We start from the raw sequence: 20,760 nt of genomic DNA, 5'->3' as shown, positions 1-20,760 counted from the left end.
TGAAAGGCTGCTCAGCAAGGAAGAAGCCCCTGCTCCAAAGCAGCCATCAGAAATCCAGACTGCAGTTTGCAATGGCAGATGGGGACAAAAATGCTCACCTTCTGGAGAAATGTCCTCTGGTCTGATGAATCCAAGATCGAACTCTTCACCCATATGTTTGTGGGGGGAAAAAGGGTGAGGCTGGCAAGCCAAAGAACTACCATCAAGCATGGGGGGGGGGGGGAGCATCATGTGGGTGCTGCAGGAGGGACTGGTGCACTTCACAAAATAGATGGCACCATGAGGAAACAAAATGATGGAGAAACACTGCAGCAACATCTCAAACGAAGAAGTTGAAGCTCAGTCGCTAATGGGCCTTCCAAATAGACAAGAACCCCAAGCAGACCTCCAAAGTTGTGGCAAAATGGCTCAAGGACAACACGGGTCAAGGCGTTGGGAGTGGCCATCACAAAGCCCTGACCTAAATCTGGTTGAAAAAGCATGCGAGAGCAAGGAGGCCAACGAACCTGTACCAGTTACACCAGTTCAGTCTTTAGGAATGGGCCAGAATTATAGCAACTCATTGGTGGAAGGTGACCCAAAATGTTTGGCTCAAGTAAAACAATTTAAATAGAAATGCTGCCAAACATTAACAAAGTGTCTGTAAACTTGTGACCTACTGGAAGTGTGATGTAGTCAAGGTGAGAGAGAGAGAGAGAGAGAATCCCAAGGGGAAATTCACATAATACTTTGAGGTCTGTGAACATTGTGGGAAACAATTACTTTTGTCCTGCACAAAATTGATATCTTAAATGATATGCCAGATTTAGAATTTGTTAGTATAAAATCTGCAGAGGGCTTATATAAAAGGGAGTTTGGATAGAAACATCTGCATTCAACTGTATTTGGGTGTTTATTACTGAATTTCTTTTTAAGTATGTCTGTTGCTGCTCTCATTTATTTTTTTTTACACTGTTTGCTGCTAATGCGTTCATGTTGTCATGAATTCAAATGCATTTGAGGTCCACCTCATCTCTTCATCTCAGGTCTCTGCCTGCTCAGTTTTCAAGAATTCTGGTTGTACTTCTTTAGCTATACTAGTTAATCCATTTCTGTACATGGACAATATTCCTCTTGATTTAATTGCTTTTTTTAAATTGTTCCAATTAGAGATCTTAGGTTTGACTCAGTAAGAATCTGCACGTCAGGATTAGTTTTCTGTGAGTCCTCCTGGCATATCCTTAAGCTGTTAATTTTGGAGTTCTTTCTTAACAGTAGCCATTCTTGACCTCTTCTTTCTCTTCAGTTGACCACTGCTTGGTGTCCAAGCCCTCTTGGTTTCCTGCTCATATTTCACATTTGTGGTCTTGTCTGTTCCACTTTCCATCTGGACTATCAGCACACTGAAGATTCTCTTCTCTTAATCTAACAATATCCCACTATTAATACCACCCTCACCTACTCCTGTGTTGCAGCAGGGAGTGGGCACATATGTACACCCTGGGTGACATAGGGCCAAAAGGAGTCTTTTGGGTGTCCATTCCTACTATTAAAGTATTTTTATCTTCATGAGTTATGCCACCAATCTTATAAAATAAAGCCCACCACATGAAGTTGGTCCTCAAGACTTGAACAGTTAGGAAAGCTACATTTCAGTCCTCCATCCAATTCTTTATTCTTCACCCACCAACTTACGCATTCAGAATTTCTCCAGTGTGACTTGCCATGTGCCAATAAGACTCCTGCTGTGTGAGAAACACTTGACACATTCAGAAAAGCCTTGAGGCTTCTTGCCATTGTGAAATATTTTATGGTTATGAAATCCACTGCTATTTGAGAATCATTTACCACAGTCAGGACAATAATAAGACTTCTCTCCACTGTGGATTCTTAAGTGCCCATGGAAATTACTTAAAAGTGAGAACCTTTATCACAGTTAGCGTAGCAATAACGTTTCTCTTGAATATGAACTTTTGAATGATTGCAAAGACCACTGGTTAGGAAAAATCACCTGCCACATTACACAACTGCGGAACAATGTGTGGTGTTATACAGCGCATCCAGAAAGTATTCACAGCGCATCACTTTTTCCACATTTTGTTATGTTACAGCCTTATTCCAAAATGGATTAAATTCATTTTTTTCCTCAGAATTCTACACACAACACCCCATAATGACAACGTGAAAAAAGTTTGAGGTTTTTGCAAATTTATTAAAAATAAAAAAATTGAGATATCACATGTTCATAAGTATTCACAGCCTTTGCTCAATACTTTGTCGATGCCCCTTTGGCAGCAATTCCAGTCTCAAGTCTTTTTGAATACGATGCCACAAGCTTGGCACACCTATCCTTGGCCAGTTTGGCCCATTCCTCTGTGCAGCACCTCTCAAGCTCCATCAGGTTGGATGGGAAGCGTCGGTGCACAGCCATTTTAAGATCTCTCCAGAGATGTTCAATCAGATTCAAGTCTGGGCTCTGGCTGGGCCACTCAAGGACATTCACAGAGTTGTCCTGTAGCCACTCCTTTGATATCTTGGCTGTGTGCTTAGGCTCGTTGTCCTGCTGAAAGATGAACCGTCGCCCCAGTCTGAGGTCAAGAGCGCTCTGGAGCAGGTTTTCATCCAGGATGTCTCTGTACATTGCTGCAGTCATCTTTCCCTTTATCCTGACTAGTCTCCCAGTCCCTGCCGCTGAAAAACATCCCCACAGCATGAAGCTGCCACCACCATGCTTCACTGTAGGGATGGTATTGGCCTGGTGATGAGCGGTGCCTGGTTTCCTCCAAACGTGGCGCCTGGCATTCACACCAAAGAGTTCAATCTTTGTCTCATCAGACCAGAGAATTTTCTTTCTCTTGGTCTGAGAGTCCTTCAGGTGCCTTCTGGCAAACTCCAGGCAGACTGCCATGTGCCTTTTACTAAGGAGTGGCTTCCATCTGGCCACTCTACCATACAGGCTTGATTGGTGGATTGCTGCAGAGATGGTTGTCCTTCTGGAAGGTTCTCCTCTCTCCACAGAGGACCTCTGGAGCTCTGACAGAGTGACCATCGGGTTCTTGGTCACCTCCCTGACTAAGGCCCTTCTCCCCCGATTGCTCAGTTTAGAAGGCCGGCCAGCTCTAGGAAGAGTCCTGGTGGTTTCGAACTTCTTCCACTTACAGATGATGGAAGCCACTGTGCTCATTGGGACCTTCAAAGCAGCAGAAATTTTTCTGTAACCTTCCCCAGATTTGTGCCTCGAGACAATCCTGTCTCGGAGGTCTACAGACAATTCCTTTGACTTCATGCTTGGTTTGTGCTCTGACATGAACTGTCAACTGTGGGACCTTCTATAGACAGGTGTGTGCCTTTCCAAATCAAGTCCAGTCAACTGAATTTACCACAGGTGGACTCCAATGAAGCTGCAGAAACATCTCAAGGATGATCAGGGGAAACAGGATGCACCTGAGCTCAATTTTGAGCTTCATGGTAAAGGCTGTGAATACTTATGGACATGGGCTTTCTCAATTTTTTTATTTTTAATAAATTTGCCAAAACCTCAAGTAAACTTTTTTCACATTGTCATTATGGGGTGTTGTGTGTAGAATTCTGAGGAAAAAAATGAATTTAATCCATTTTGGAATAAAGCTGTAACATAACAAAATGTGGAAAAAGTGATGCGCTGGGAATACTTTCCGGATGCACTGTATGTTTCTGAAGATGTCTGCTTCTGGTGTTTCCACATTCAGAACACATGTATTACTTTTCTCCATTATGAATTCCTGAGCGGCTTTGAAGTTGGCAACTTTCGGTGAATGTTTTCCCATATTGAGCAAAACCATACAGCTTTTATACGGTGTGGATTCTTGTGTGTTTTTGGAGACCACAGCTATCAGAAAATCGTTTACCACATTCTGAGCAGCAATAAGGTTTTTCTATTGTATGAATTCTTTTGTGCCTGTGAAGAGCACTACTCTCTGTGAATCTCTTGCCACATTCAGAGCAGCCATACGGCTTCTCTCCAGTATGAATCAGTGTGTGCTGACGAAGACTACTGCTTCGGGTAAATCTATTGCCACATTCAGAACAGACAAATGGCTTCTCTCCTGTATGACTCTGTTTGTGCCTCTGAAGAGCACCGCTCTCAGTGAATTTTTTCCCACACTCAGAACAACAATACGGTTTGTCTCCAGTATGAATTGATATGTGCTGCCAAAGACTTCTCCTACTTCTCAGTCTTTTGCCACATACAGAACAACAATATGGTTTCTCTCCGGTATGAATTTGTGTGTGCTGGTAAAGACTGCTACTTCTGGTAAATCGTTTACCACATTCAGAACAGCAAAAGGGCTTTACTCCTGTATGAATCCTTTTGTGACTCTGAAGGTTGCTACTGACAGTGAACTGCTTTCCACATTCAGAACAGCAATACGGCTTCTCTCCTGTGTGAATTCTTTTGTGACTCTGAAGAGCACTACTCTCTGTAAATCGTTTGCCACATTCTGAACAGCAATACGGCTTTTCCCCAGTATGAGTTCTTGTGTGGGTTTGAAGGCGGCCACTGTTGGTGAATCTTTTTCCACATTCAGCACAGCCATAGGGCTTTTCTCCAGTATGGATTCTTGAATGTGTTTGGAGACTGTAATTGTCAGAGAATCGTTTGCCACATTCAGAACAGCAATGAGGTTTTACTCCAGTATGCTTTCTTAAGTGTACCTGAAGACTGCTTTTATGTAAGAATATTTTCCCACATTCAGAACAGCCATATGACTTCTCTCCTGTTTGAATTGACTTGGGATTTTTAAAAGTTTGTCCATACTTACTGCCAGCAGGCAAAGCCTCTTGACCTGTGCTATGCTCTTGTTGTAGGTCAGAACTGATGGCTTCTCTCTGAGGAAGAGCACTGCACTGGAGAGAGGCTTCTATCAAATTCTCAGATCCTCTTGTTGATTTGTTCATCTCTTCCTTGTCCTGTTTGTGTCTGCAGTGAAGAGAGGTCTGAGCAAATAACGATGGGGAGAAGCTGCTGCTCTCTTCAAATTCTGGAATGATACAACGAGCTTATTTAAATGATTGAAAATAAATAAAATTTCAACATGAACCAGACCAGTTCATTCAGTGAAACAAACAGTACATATATTGGATAAATCCAAACCTAACTTTGCCCATATTTCCCCTTAGAACATCCCAGATGAAAAAACAAATAATTTAAATGGGACTATAACAGAACCACCTCCACTATAATAACTTTGCTTACGCAGAAAAGAAAAAGAAACAAAAAAATGCCCCTACTTACAGAAAAAACATGAATATATACACACATACACACACACAAAGACACACAGTAGCAGTTTGATCCATGCACATATGTTAGGGCTGAACACAAATTTGTGCAATGTGGCGAATAGGTAGTCCCATTCAACCATGAGAAATGCATTTTCTGTGTCTAAAGATAAGATGATGATCACTGGGGTGAATAATAAGACTTAATGGGTGAAAATATAACACTGAACAAGCGTTACTTTAAAAGGAGTTCATCAAGAACACGGGGATACAGTTGGAAACTTCAGGGTAAATTTCGCAAAAACATGAAGTTTTTCTTTACACAAAGAATGACAGACACTTGCAATATGTGACCAAGTAGTTGGGTGGAAAGTAAAACTTTAGGGACTTTCAAAACTCGACTTCAAAACTAACAGAATGTCAGGTTATATAGCGCCTTGATGTGTGGAGTACAAGTCCCAGGAGGTTCTGCTCAAGCTTTATAACACACTGGTGAGGCCTCATCTGGAGTGCTGGGTGCAGTTTGGGTCTACAAAAAGGACACAGCAGCACTAGAGGTGGTCCAGAGAAGAGCGACTATGCTGATTGAGGACAGGTGGTGACCGTATCCATTTACGATACTCAGTTTCTACTTGTTATCTGCGTGTTTAAACAAAGCAGTGTTGTTAATGTGTACTCATTTGCATTTTGCCTGAAAACTTGTCACAGAGCTCAGGGCCAGCACTAAGTAAAAAGCACAATACCAAAATAAACTCAACTAAACTGAATTAATGGCAATTACTCCGTGAAATGACTGACTTTTATTTTATCATTCACATAGGTGTGAAAGGCTCCATTTGTCAGCACCTATTCCTTCAGTACTCTAATAGTCACCTCTCTTAATTTATCCCTAATTGGTTTTAAGTTAAACGATGATGATGATGATGAAAAAATGAGATTAGACAGGAGTCCCCGTGGACTGTGATGTTTGCTGATCTGTAGTGATAGTAGGCAGCAGGTTGAGGAGACCCTGGAGAGGTGGAGATATGCTCTAGAGAGGAGAGGAATGAAGGTCAGTAGGACCACCAAGACAGAATACATTTGTGTGAATGAAAGGGAGGTCAGTGGAATGGTGAGGATGCAGGGAGTAGAGTTGGTGAAGGTGGATGAGTTTAAATACTTGGGATCAACAGTACAGAGTAATGGGGATTGTGGAAGAGAAGTGAAGAAGAGAGTGCAGGCAGGGTGGAGTGGGTAGAGAAGAGTGTCAAGAGTGATTTGTGACAGACGGGTATCAGCAAGAGTGAAAGGTAAGGTCTACAGGATGGTAGTGAGACCAGCTGTGTCATATGGGCTGGAGATGGTGGCACAGGAGACAGAGCTGGAGGCGGCAGAGTTAAAGATGTTAAGATTTGCATTGGGTGTGACGAGGATGGACAGGATTAGAAATGAGGACATTAGAGGGTCAGCTCAGGTTGGAAGACAAAGTCAGAAAGGCGAGATTGTGTTGGTTTGGACATGTGCGGAGCAGAGATACTGGGTATACTGGGATAAGGGTGCTAAGGATAGAGCTGACAGGAAAGAGGAGAAGAGGAAAGCCTAAGAGAAGGTTTATGGATGTGATGAGAGAGGACATGCAGGTGATGGGTTTAACAGAGCAAGATGATGAGGGCAGAAAGATATGGAAGAAGATGATCTGATGTGGCGACCCTAACGGGAGCAGCCAAAAGAAGAATCCTATTACTTACTTATTCCGACTTTCTGTTCTTCCTTTGTCTTGTTTCCTTCATTGATTTTCTCTTCCACCTCAGACACCTCGGATTTCAGTTCCACAGAATTCTGCTGGGCAGCTAGTTGTCTTGAATCAGTGAACCAGGACTGTAAACTGGAAGGATACTCTTCATAAATATCACGCTTGAAATCGTTCCCAGTTTCACGTCTTTGCAGTCCAGCATGAACTGAGAACTCTTCTGGATGCTCAATTTTAATGTCCACCGTCTCCCCCTTGAGCTCCTCCTCTTTAAAAACTGAAATTCCTCCTTCGCAATCCTCCAGCTTGACACACACATACTCAGGTTCACCCCACTCACAGTCCTCTTCTTTAATGTGCACCACTCGCTCGTGTACGCCATTCTCTTTGACTAAATCCATGGCTCTGTGGAAAACTCTTCTCTCTCTCTCTCTCTCTCTCTCGCTTTCCCCTCAAATGTCTGCTTTTCTCTTCTTAGAGTCCCTTCTCACGTGGGCAGCCCCAGCCTGGAAGCCATTTGACACTTCACTGCATGGTCATGTGAACTGGGAAGGGGGCTTCCTTTATATCTGTTCAAATAAAAGTGATAGAATTACTTCATAATGTCTTTAAAAATGACTTGAGCACATGAACTAAACACAAAACCTACCAATTAAGTTTTTAATGCGAGATTTAAAATGTTATGAACCGACCATGTTACCCAAAGAAGCTCTCGGCAGATTCTGGAGTAAAAATCTACTTGATATGGAAACAAAGCCTAGCAGGTTAAAAAAGCCAAGAACAGGAAAAGGGGGGAAAACAAAACTTTAAATGCTTCATGTTATTCACTTTAAACCAATTTATACTCATGCCATTTGTCCAAGTAATATTTCAGAGGGTGTAGTGACACCATTTGCTTTAGGACAGACAGAGAGGTTTTGAAGTAATCAGCGCAAGTTGGGACACCTGTACAAATTGTTTGCTTCAACTACTTTCATTGCTGCAGGACATCTGTAGGTTGTAACCTGTTAGTTGTTCCCTGATGTTATATAATATATATATACTGTATATATATATATATATATATATACTGTATATATATATATATATATATATATATATATATATATATATATATATATATATATATATATATATAAATATTCTGAAATTTCTGTTTCTTTCAGGTTTTGCTAATCTAAATTTTAAATTTAAACCTCTGGCAGTTTACTGCTTCCCTTTTCACCATTTGAAGCCATTCATTGCATTTCAACTGATTAAATTTGAAGAACTGGAAAAATTGAGGCGTTCTAAAACTTTTGATGACTGGTAGTAGACAAGATTCATTCATATTAAAATCCAAATAGTCAGGATTCTGTCATTGCCAAAAGTATTGGGATGCCGGCCTTTACACAAACATGAACTTTAATGCCATCCCCTTCTTAACACACAGACTTTAATATGGAGTCGGCCCACCCTTTGCAGCTCTGACAGCTTCAGTTCTTCTGGGAAGGCTTTCCACAAGGTGTAGGAGTGTGTTGATGGGAATCAGTGACCAGGACAGCATTTGTGAGGTTAGGCGCTGGTGTTGGATGAGAAGGCCTGGCTCGCTCGCCGTCTCCCAAAGGTGTCGGGTTAAGGTCAGGGCTCTGCACAGCCACACCAAACTCACTCCTCCATGTCTTTCTAGTGCACACTTGCTTTGTGCACTGGTGTGTGTGCCCGGTCATGTTGCCATCCCCAAACTGTTCCCACAAAGTTGTCCAAAATGGCTTTGTATGCTGAAGCATTAAGAGTTCCTTTCACTGGAACTATTGGGCCGAGCCCAATCCCAGACCATAATCCCCTAAACTTTCTACTTGGCACAATGCAGTCAGACAAGTCCTGTTCTCCTGGCCAGACTGGTCCATCGGATTGTGTGATTCGTCACTCCACGTCTGCACTGCTCTCGAGTCCAGGGGTATCTGGTGGGCTTTACACCACTACATCTGATGCTTTGCATTGCACTTGGTGATGTCAGGCTTGGCTGCAGCTGCTCGGCCATGAAGCTCACTCTATCTATGCTGCATTGTTCTTGAGTTTTTGGACGTCCGTAGCTATCGACTCTGCAGAAAGTTGGCGACTTCTGCACACCTCCGTATGCTCTGTCCTCGCTCTGTGATTTGATGTGGCCTACCACTCCGTGGCCGAGTTTCTGTTGTTCCCAGTTGCTTCCATTTTGTTCTAATACAGTTGACGGTGGAATATTTAGTAGTGAGGACATGTCATGAATGGACTTATTGCACAGGTGGCATCCTATCAGGGTACCAGCCTTGAATTCACTGAGCTTCTGAGAGCGACCCATTCTGTCACAAATGTTTGTAGAGGCCATTTGTAGGGGACTGGGTGGTCTCGTGGTCTGGAACCCCTGCGGATTTTATTTTTTTTCTCCAGCCGTCTGGAGTTTTTTTTTTTGTTTTTTCTGTCCACCCCCGGCCATTGGACCTTACTCTTTTTCTATGTTAACTAATGTTGTCTTATTTTAATTTCTTATTTTGTCTTTTATTTTTCTTTTCTTCTTTATGTAAAGCACTTTGAGCTACTTTTTGTATGAAAATGTGCTATAGAAATAAATGTTTGCATGCCAAGGTGCTCGAGTTTATACACCTGTGGCCATGGAAGGGATTGCAACACCTGAATTCAATTATTTAAAAGGGGGGGGGGGGGGGGGGACTTTTGGCAATATAATGTAGCTTTAATTACAAGAGCATAAGCCAACATGAGCAGATGAGTTTCTGTTCACAGTCGACAGATAACAAAAGGCACTTTGACGTTTTATACTTCACTTTTCTTTTTCTGGACTTTTGTACAGTATTTATTTAAAGAGCTTTTGTAAAGACAGCCAAGGTTTCCACATGGGGAGAAATAAAGTTCAGTCAATCTATCTGGCATGCAAAAGTATTCAACCCCCTGGAAAGTCATCCAAATTTTCTGCATGACAAAAGGTTTGTCCACACGTTCATCCATTCAGTATTTTTGATGTGAACTCTTACGCTGTAACAAGAACATGTCCAAAGTCCAGAGGCATAGCTAGAGTTTTCAGTGCCCGGGGACAACTGAAGATTTTGCGCCCCCTCTTGTTTGCAACATCAATTTGGCGCCCCCTGGATGCTGCGCCCGGGGACAGATGTCCCCCCTTGCATGCTACGCCACTGCTAAAGTCAGACCATTTTTTTTTTTTTTAGATATTTAACTGAAAAACCACCTCAGGGGTGAGGGGAGCAAGAACAAGCCATTCCTTAAGAAGGTCCACGTAAAAGCACATATGGCATTTGCTACAAAGCATGAGAAAGACCCCAGTTTAAGATGTGGGGAGAAGGTTCTATGGTCAGATGAGACCAAAATAGACCTCTTTGGCCAGACTTATGAGAGGTATGTGTGGCGCAAAACGTACACTTGGCCAGGCCTCAAGAAACAGCAGGCTGACGGTGAAATATGGTGGTGGCAGCATCAGGCGATGGGGATCTTGTCAGAGTGGAAGTGACAATGAATGGGCACAAATACCACACAATATTGCAGGAGAACTTGTTCCAGTCTGCAATGAACTTACAAGCTCGGGAGAAGAGTCATCTTTCAGTTCAGCATGACGATGAACTTCAGCAGAAGGCCAAAGTGACACAATGACCCTAAGCAGAAGGCCAACGTGACAGTGGAATGGCTCACAAACAGAAAGGGGGAATGTTTTGGACTGGCCGAGTCAAACGCCCTGATCTTAACTTGATTGGGAATCTGTGACACGACTTGAAAACTGCTGTCCAGGAGGTGCCATCCCACCCACCTAGAGGGGCTCTAGAAGAAGAAACGGGGAAGAATCACATGCGAACAACGTGCAAAACTTGGGACATACTTAACGTACCCCCAAAAGAACGAAAGCTGTTATGGCAGCAAAAGGGTGAAGGTGGACGTAGGGCTGGAATACGCATGCAAACACAAACTTTGGAGATTTTCTTCTTCTGTTCAATATCTACAGAAAATGGTTTCGTTGAACTTGGGAAATGTATTGTTACTGCGTAAGAGTTCACATTCTAAATCGTGAATGGATAAATGTGCGTACAAACCTTTCGTCATGCAGAGTATATGGTGACTTTTAAGGGGATTGAATATTTTAGCACGCCACTGTACCTGTGCGTACACAGATAGGAAACCAGCATTCACAGTTCGGAAGTGGCTGTTGATATGTTAGTCGTTGTGAAATAAGCAATTTGATTACTTGATTCATTTTTCTGTTAAAATAAACGAGCTTGACATATCTGCAGCCCGCAGCCTCCAATCCTGGAACTCCAAGTACCCGGAATTGACCAAATGAAGACTCGGCCATTTGCAGAGATATACCGTACGCTTGAAACGAAGAGCAGACTACCGGCACGGACTGTGTATCACTTCGCTCCAACTGCAATTCAACGGAAACAGTTCGTTTCCTGCCCGCTCGGGTTCCGTTTCTTATTTTCCGCAGTTAACTGAGCGGAGTCGAGCTCTCCCGTTACGTTCCAGCTGAGACAATTCCAGTCGGAGCTCCATGTCTTTAATGTCCGACTCAGACTGGCCGCCTGCCGACAGCACGACACCGCGGCTTTATCTCATGTCGTCCCCAAGCTGCTGTTGCCTTTCTGTCCCCACGACATGCCTGCTCACGTCCTGCTCCACGTGTCTTTTACCCGGTATTCTCACCTTTTGCCTGATCCTCCCGTTGCTCACCGTCACTCCTACTTTTTCTCGACGCTCTTTTTCTCTACTTTTTTAAGCTTTTGTCTCGAAGGTGCAGACTCGCAGCTGTCTGGGGAGCGGAAATAAACAACGAAACTAAAAAACGAGTCAGCAGAGAGCGACACGAGGAAAAAGGTTAAGCACAGTGATGTTAATTAGGTAAACACTGCCATCTACCGGACGGAGGGAGGATTGTTCGTAAACGTCTAGTTTTTAACCCTAGAAATTTGATTCTGTTCATCTGGACAAAGTTTTTAAGTGGGAGAAATATTTCGAGACTTATCCAAGTCTCTTCCTCAGTCTCAATTGACTGCAGGTTTCCCCAACTTTATAAACAGTACCTTTGCTTAATCACAGAGACTAGCACCATTGACAAAGGGCCAGTTGATCAGTGATATGCAAATTGTCCACTGATTAGTAGACATGTGAACCATTCATAGAGGGTTGAGGAATGGCTGCAATCACAGCATTGTAAGATGGCGACAGATGTACCCTTAGGCCCCCTCCTCTGTTCAGAGATGGTCGTTCCTTTTTCACGTAAATGGCCTCCTTGATTCCTCTCTCAAACCAGCGCTCCTCCCTGTCCAGGATGTGCACCTCTTCATCTTTAAAGGAGTGACCACTATCCTGTAGATGTAAATAGACTGCGTAGTCCTGGCCTGATGAGGAAGCTCTTCTGTGTTGTGACATGCGCTTAGCCAGTGGCTGCTTGGTTTCCCCGATGTACAATTCACGTATACAGTCACGTATAACATCTCCAAGTTCCTGGCCGCTGTTCTTAACCCAGTGGTAGGCAGCTCAAAACACCACATTCAGAACACATTGGATTTCGTGGAGAAAGTGAGAGAGGTCATTATAAAGGCAGAAGAAGCCTTGGTCTCATTTGATGTTACATCTCTATTCACTTGTGTCCCAGTGACTGAAGCAGTGGAGGTAGTACGTAAGAGATTACAGAATGACCCCACGCTCAGTAAAAGAACCTCTTTCAACGCAGACCAAGTGTGCCTGCTTTTGGAACTGTGTCTTCAATCAACATATTTCATATACAAAAGCCAGTACTACAGGCAGAAGCACGGGTGTGCCATGGGTTCCCCTGTTTCACCTATAGTAGCCAATTTATATATGGAAGAAGTGGAAAAGAGGGCTCTATCATCCTATCCTGGAACACCACCGAGCCATTGGTTCAGATATGTGGATGACACCTGGGTGAAAATCAGATCTCAGGAGGTACCACAGTTCACAGACCACATTAACGGGGTGGACAAACACATCAAGTTCACCAGAGAGGATATGGAAAATAACAAGCTAGCCTTCTTAGACTGTGAAATTTCCATCGTCAACGGGGGACATTTGAAAGTGGATGTGTACCGTAAACCCACACATACGGACCAGTATCTAAGGTTTGACTCTCACCATCCACTAGAGCACAAACTAGGTGTCATTAGGACTCTACAACACAGAGCTAACACCATTCCCAAAGACTCAGAGGCCAGGGAAGCAGAAGAACACCACGTCAAAAAGGCCCTGAGTAAATGTGGATATCCCAGCTGGTCCTTTGTCAAAGCAGGGAGGACACCTAAAGAACGCTCCAAGCGATTCATGAGAGAGGAAGGACATCCACTGCCTAAGTGAAAACCCTTAGTGATCCCGTATGTGTCAGGAGTATCGGAACAGCTGAGGCGCATTTTCTCGAAACACCGGGTCTCAGTGGCTTTCAAACCCCAAAATATGCTACGCCAAAGATTGGTCCATCCCAAGGATCGGGTCCCACGGCACAAACAGAGTAACATAGTTTACGCAGTTAAGTGCCAGGAGGAGTGCCGTGAATTGTACATCGGGGAAACCAAGCAGCCACTGGCTAAGCGCATGTCACAACACAGAAGAGCTTCCTCATCAGGCCAGGACTCCGCAGTCTATTTACATCTACAGGATAGTGGTCACTCCTTTAAAGATGAAGAGGTGCACATCCTGGACAGGGAGGAGCGCTGGTTTGAGAGAGGAATCAAGGAGGCCATTTACGTGAAAAAGGAACGACCATCTCTGAACAGAGGAGGGGGCCTAAGGGTACATCTGTCGCCATCTTACAATGCTGTGATTGCAGCCATTCCTCAACCCTCTATGAATGGTTCACACGTCTACTAATCAGTGGACAATTTGCATATCACTGATCAACTGGCCCTTTGTCAATGGTGCTAGTCTCTGTGATTAAGCAAAGGTACTGTTTATAAGGTTGGGGAAACCTGCAGTCAATTGAGACTGAGGAAGAGACTTGGATAAGTCTCGAAATATTTCTCCCACTTAAAAACTTTGTCCAGATGAACAGAATCAAATTTCTAGGATTTCCTTACCTGGATTATTGAGCATGCATCGAGACGTCTAGTTTTTACAATAGACCAGTGACTCGAAAACTCGGTCTTGGAGACCCCCAGGGACGACAGTTTTTTTATTCCAAAAAAACTTTTGTTTTTTAATTGGACTCCTAGCCTAATTAAGTGAACTGTTATTTCCGAGTTTTAGGGTGAATGAAGAAATTGCAAAATAAGTGTGTAAATACATTTTAATAAAAGGAAGCAGTTATGTATGCATGGATTATGTTTGACTTTTTTTTATGTTTATCCTGATTTCCATTCTGCCTTTCCATTATTGACCAATTAGTTTGTTTGATGACAAAGTAGTTGCAGCCTTTCATCATTTAGTGTTGTTTGCCCGGGTGTCTGTTGATTGTTTATAATTACTACACAGACTACACAGAATAAAAGAAAAATAAGGAGAAAACAATAAACACGAGTCAAGCATTTAAAGATATAGCAAACAAACAGAAGTGTTTCTAAATATCGTACAGATTAAAAGTCATATTACTGTGCTTTACTGAATGTAGAATAAGAGAAAACACCAGCTAAATAAACGAGATCAATTATTATCACTTATTGTAAATTAGGTTGGAACAAAAATCTCCAGCTACAGGAGGTCCCCTATGGAAAGCCAAATTATCATTGAGATATTTTTAAAACATTTAAATATATCTTGTAAACATTTAACGATATCTCTAAATATTTAAAGACATCTCTAACTATTTCAATCCATCCATCCATTTTCCAACCCGCTGAATCCTAACACAGGGTCACGGCGGTCTGCTGGAGCCAATCCCAGCCAACACAGGGCACAAGGCAGGAACCAATCCCGGGCAGGGTGCCAACCCACCGCAGACTATTTCAAGATATCTTTAAATAAATACTTGTGCATTTAAAGATATGTTTAAATGATTTACAGATATCTTCAAATAACTTCCTCTTTATTTAAAGATTATCTTTAAAACGAACTACAGATATCTTTAAATCTGCGCTGGTGAAAAATGTCAGAACCTACAGAGAAATGTGAATTTCCCCTTGGGATTAATAAAGTATCTATCTATCTATCTATCTATCTATCTATCTATCTATCTATCTATCTATCTATCTATCTATCTATCTATCTATCTATCTATCTATCTATCTATCTATCTATCTATAAACATTGTATTAATTATTCAAAAATCACATCATTTCCTGTGATTGGTTTCCAATATTTGTTCGTTTATTAAAGAATTAAAAATTAGAACATTAAAACACTCTAGATGAGGACAGGCCATTCAGCCCCACAAAGCTTGCCAGTCCTATTCACTTAACTCTTCTAAGTAAACATCAAGTCGAGTTTTGAGAGTCCCTAAAGTCCTACTGTCTACCACACTACTTGGTCACTTATTCCAGGTATCTATTGTTCTTTGTGTAAAGAAAAACTTCCTAATGTTTGTGTGAAATTTCCCCTTCACAAATTTCCAGCTGTGTCCCCGTGTTCTTGATGAACTCATTTTAAAGTCACCATCTCGATCCACAGGACTAATTCCCTTCAAGATTTTAAACACTTCAGTCAGGTCTCCTCTTAATCTTCTTTTCCTTAAACTCTAAAGGCTCTGCTCTTTTAATCTTTCCTTATAATTCATCCCCTGTAGCCCTGAATCAGCCTTGTCGCTCTCCTATGGACCTTTTCTTGTGCTGCTATGTCCTTTTTGGAGACCCAAACTGCACACATGACTCAGATGATGCCTCACCAGTGTGTTATAAAACTTGAGCAGAACCTCCTGTGACTTGTACTCCACACATCAAGGTGCTATATAACCTGACATTCTGTTAGCCTTCTTAATGGCGTCTGAACACTGTCGGAAAGTCGATAGCTTAGAGTCCACTACGACTCCTAAATCCTTCTCATAAGGTGTACTCTCAATTTTCAGACCTCCCATTGTGTATTCAAACCTCACATTTTTACTTCCTACATGTAATACTTTACATTTACTGACATTAAATATCATCAGACACAAATTTGCCCAAGCCTGTATGCTATCCAAGTCCTTCTGTAATGACATAACGGATTCCAAATTATCTGCTAATCCACCTATCTTGGCATCATCTGCAAACTTAACCAGCTTGTTACTTATATTCCTAACTAAATCATGTCTATTTATTAAAAATAGAAGCGGCCCCACACTGCCCCCTGCTGGTCACCACTCTTAACTTCGGCCAATTCTGAGTTGGTTCCTCACACCCTCATCACCCTCTGCTTCCTGTGTCTGAGCCAATTCTGCACCCACCTACCCACCACACCCTGACCTGCCACTTCTTTTAGTTTGATGCCCAACCTCTCATGTGGCACCTCATCACATGCTTTCTGAAAGTCCAAATAAATAATCTCATGTGCTCCACTTTGATCGTATCCTTTTGTTGCCTCCTCATAGAATTCCAGCATGTTAGTAAAACACGACCTCCCTCTTCTGAGCCCATGCTGACTGTTCATTATAACTCCTGTCCTTGCCATATGTTGTCCAATCTTATCCTTAATAATTCCTTTCTTTACTTTTCCTGTGATGCACATTAAGCTTACTGGCCTATAGTTGCTTGGATGTGCCCGGTCACCTTTTTATATAACAGGATGATATTTGCCATTTTCCTGTCCTTCAGAATCTCTCCAGTGTGCAGTAACTTCCTATAAATATGCATCAAGGGTTTCTATCTGTACTCGCTAGTCTCCTTAAGAATTTGAGGGTAAATATGATCTGGTCCTGGTGATTTGTTTGATTTCAACTTATTTAATCTCAGCAGCACTTCCCCGTCTACAATTTCCAAATCCCTCAGTACCTCCTTAGTAGTCCCTGTTACTGCTCTGAGGTTATCCACTTATCACTTGTGAAAACCTCAGAAAAATGTAAGTTTAGTGTGTCCGCTATCTCACTGTCTGTATCTTTTAATTCCCCTTTACTATTCCTGATGCACTTGTCCTCCTCCTTGACTGTTCTTTTACTACTAAAATACTGAAAGAATCTCTTAGGGTCGTCTTTCACCTTATCTGCTATATTCCTCTCCAACTGTCTTTTAGCCTTCCTGATATCCTTCTTAATGGTTGCCCTCATGTTCTCATACGCTCTATGATTCACTTTAGAGTCATTAGTCTTATATGCCTTATAAAGCAGTTTTTTCCCTTTGCAACTTCTTTTTTAAATCTTTATTAATTCACCGTGAAGTTTTTTTTAGTTTCCTATTTATTCCAAATTTAGGTATTGTTGTGATGTGAGATTTTGCATATAACTTGATAAATATTTTGTATGTCTTTATTTGTAATTTAGGCAAAGCAATGTAATTTAGTGTTACATTAGTGAGTGTTTACACCCCCCCCCCCTTTTAGGAATGGATCTTTTTGAATTTTATGACAGAGATTGGGGGGGTTGGTGTGTGCCTTAAACCAGTTTGCCAAGTGTTTCTCTGCTAAAGTCTTTCAACCCTCGCAAGAAAGCCATAAAGACATATGGTCTTGGGGGTGGCAGGTTTTAAGATGTTGTATGTCCCCATTGGTCTGAAGTATGGCAGTGTGGAATTGGCTTGGATCAGAAGCTTTTAAGTACCATGATGTCCTATTGGCTGTAGGGGTTGGACAGAGAATCTATAAATCTGCTTGTTCAACTACATTCTCTCTATCTTGCTAACCTCTGATCATGAAGAAGCATATCTCTCTTACTAAACTGATGAAGACCATCACACCATGACCTGAAGTAGACAACACAATGGAGAGCACAGCTCGGCAGCCATATTGAACAGACTTGTGGCCTGTTCTGAAGAAAGCTGAGCACCAATGATGCCTTAACTAGAGACATTTTAAAGTAACTAACAAGTCTGTGTGCCGCCTGAAACTACACTTCACCATTTATCAGGTTGTGTGGTTTTCAATATTCAAATGTACTTTGCATATTGTTATTATTTATGAATATTATCAATAATATGTTGTTTAAATTGTAACTTAACTCCTGCTTGTCTTTTTACTACACCTAATTGCCTATAGATATAGAAGGGAAGGTGGGGAGAAGTTATATACTATAATACCTTATAAACAGTGGTATGTCTGGGAGATTAGACATTCTGACAGAAGATACATACAGTCCATCCGGAAAGTATTCACAGCGCATCACTTTTTCCACATTTTGTTATGTTACAGCCTAATTCCAAAATGGATTAAATTCATTTTTTTCCTCAGAATTCTACACTCAACACCCCATAATGACAACGTGAAAAAAGTTTACTTGAGGTTTTTGCAAATTTATTAAAAATAAAAAAATTGAGAAAGTACATTTTGCACAGTTTGAGAACCACTGTTCTAACCATTTTTTTAAATGAGTGCCCTGTTTGTGTTGCTAATTAACCCCTTTTACATTCATTTTAATTGAATTGCTTTTTAAAGATTTGTTCCCCTGAATTTCTTTTCATTGTTGCTCTGAATTGCTTCATTTCTTTCCTTAAAAGGCACCCAAATAGAAATGAAATGTGAAGTCAGTGAGCCGACAGAAGACTGATTAAGTCAGGGCCTCAAACTCCAACCAGCTGCTTAATGAGGCACTGAGTCTTGTTATTCATTAAACTCATTCTTTAATTCTGTGGCTTGTTGCTGCTCTCGTGGTGCAGTAGCAGACATTTCTGAAATTGTTGATTTTCTCTTTTCTAAGAGCACCGTTCAAATGTTTTGATGACCTGAGTAGATCAACATTCCTGAGACCTTCATCTTTCTTTTCAGATATTGTGTAATGGTCAAAAGTTGTTTTGGCTCATTTTGTATCTCATTATTTTTTGGCTGCTAAATAAGGAAAAAGAAACAATGAAGGGCTCTGAGTCTTCAAGAGCAAGTCAATTAAAAGGAATGTAAAAGGAGTTAATTAGAAGCAAAAACAGATCACTCATTAAGAAAAGGGTGAGAATGAAAACCTGCAGCCATTGTGGTCCTCCAGTACCAGAGTTTGAGATCCCTGAATTAAGGGGTCTGAGTATTCAAGAGCAAGTCAATTAAAAAGAATGTAAAAGGAGTTAATTAGCAGCAAAAACGGGTCACTCATTAAGAAAAGGGTGAGAATGAAAACCTGCAGCCATGGTGGTCCTCCAGGACCGGAGTTTGAGATCCCTGAATTAAGGGGTCTGAGTATTCAAGAGCAAGTCAATTAAAAAGAATGTAAAAGGAGTTAATTAGCAGCAAAAACGGGTCACTAACTAAGAATAGGGTGAGAATGAAAACCTGCAGCCATGGTGGTTGTCCAGGAGCGGACTTGGCAACCCCTGCTCTAAGTCATTTAGAGATATCTGTAAGTATGCAAGCACTCATTTAAAGATATCTGCAAATCATTTAAAGATATGTTTAAATACAAAGTGTTCATTTAAGTAACAAGTTTGAGTAAAATATGCTGAGGCAAAGTGATATTTGGAGATATCTGTAATTGATTTGAAGATATCTGTAAGTCATTTAATGACATCTTTAATGCCATTTCATAAAGATATCTTTAAAGGATTTACAGATATCTTAATTGCATTTAAAGATATCTTCAAAAGATTTGGAGAAATCGTTAAATGTTTTAAAGATATCTCTAAATGATAATTTGGCTTGCCATAGTCCCCAGGACTGAGTTTAGGAACCACTGCAATAGACTCAAGCTGCGGACGTCCAGAGGTGAGACGGGTCCGGCTGCAGAGCTCTGCGAATCAGTATTCACAGCATTCAAAACCGGTCTGTTCGAAAGTCGCTGTGGATATGTTAGTTGGTGTGAAATAAGCAAGTTGATTACTTATTCTGTTGTTAAAATGAATGAGCTTGGCATATCTGCAGCCCGCAGCTTCCATCCTGGAGCTCCAAGTACTGGGAATTAACCAACTGAAGACTCAACATTTGCAAAAATATACACTTGAAATGAAGTGTGGATCTCCAGAGGTGAGACGGGTCCTGCTGCTCCAAAGCTCCATGAATCAGTAGCTTCGCTGGACAGCCAATTGGATTGCAGGTTATTGGTCACTTAGTTAACTTGACTTGCATCAGATACCCCCTTTTAATGATAGTGTAACCAGATATTATTACTGACGTATAATACAAAGCGACAAATTCCTCAGTGGAGTGGAGCTCTGTCAATAGACAATGTCGCTACCTGATCTGCGTATCAATCTGTTTAACGCATGTGTGAACACTTTACAGCACGTTAGGCTTTCAATATGGGTGCACATGCAAATCGTTTAGTGACAGACCCTGCCTGCGGACCTCCACTCCATTAGGGAGGCTGTCGCTTTATGTTATACAAGTCAGTGAAGATACCTGGTTGCACTGCCGTAAAGATGGATGGGGGGGATGGGTTGGGGGCAAGGAAGGTGGTGGTGGTGGGTCAGTGATGGTATATCTGGGGAGGGAGGCATATCCATGGAGGGACAAACAGAACTCTACAGGCTAGGCAACACCACCTTGACTGCCATTAGGTATTGGAATGAAATTCTTGGACCCCTTGTCAGGCCCTATGCTGGTGCAGTGGCTCCTGGGTTCCTCCTGGTGCACCACAATGCCCGGCCTCATGTTTCTGTGAGAGAAGGAAGGAATTGAAACCATTGACTAGCCCCCCCCCCCCCCCCCCCCCCCCCCCACTCACTTGCCTGACCTCAATCCAGTAGAACACCTCTGGGTGGGACATTATGTTTTGGTCCATCCAATTCCTCAGCCTGTCCAGGAGCTCAGTGATGCCCTGGTCC

At 42.0% G+C, this 20,760-nt stretch overlaps 1 protein-coding gene across 1 annotated transcript; it reads right to left on the bottom strand.

Moving 5' to 3' along the window:
* Positions 1 to 234: 234 nt before the first annotated feature.
* Positions 235 to 11,796, bottom strand: LOC114644892 (gastrula zinc finger protein XlCGF57.1-like). Its single transcript, XM_051927478.1, has 3 exons — positions 11,657 to 11,796; positions 6,969 to 7,539; positions 235 to 5,000 (listed from the first exon to the last, which is right to left on the bottom strand). Exons 2-3 carry the CDS (start codon positions 7,369 to 7,371, stop codon positions 3,808 to 3,810), a joined length of 1,596 nt encoding a protein of 531 aa, XP_051783438.1. The 5' UTR covers positions 7,372 to 7,539; positions 11,657 to 11,796; the 3' UTR covers positions 235 to 3,807.
* Positions 11,797 to 20,760: the final 8,964 nt, after the last annotated feature.

The sequence above is a fragment of the Erpetoichthys calabaricus genome, chromosome 5 (genome assembly GCF_900747795.2).
Source record: "Erpetoichthys calabaricus chromosome 5, fErpCal1.3, whole genome shotgun sequence".
Taxonomy (NCBI): Eukaryota; Metazoa; Chordata; class Cladistia; order Polypteriformes; family Polypteridae; genus Erpetoichthys; species Erpetoichthys calabaricus.
This window is presented reverse-complemented; position numbering and strand designations above follow the sequence as displayed.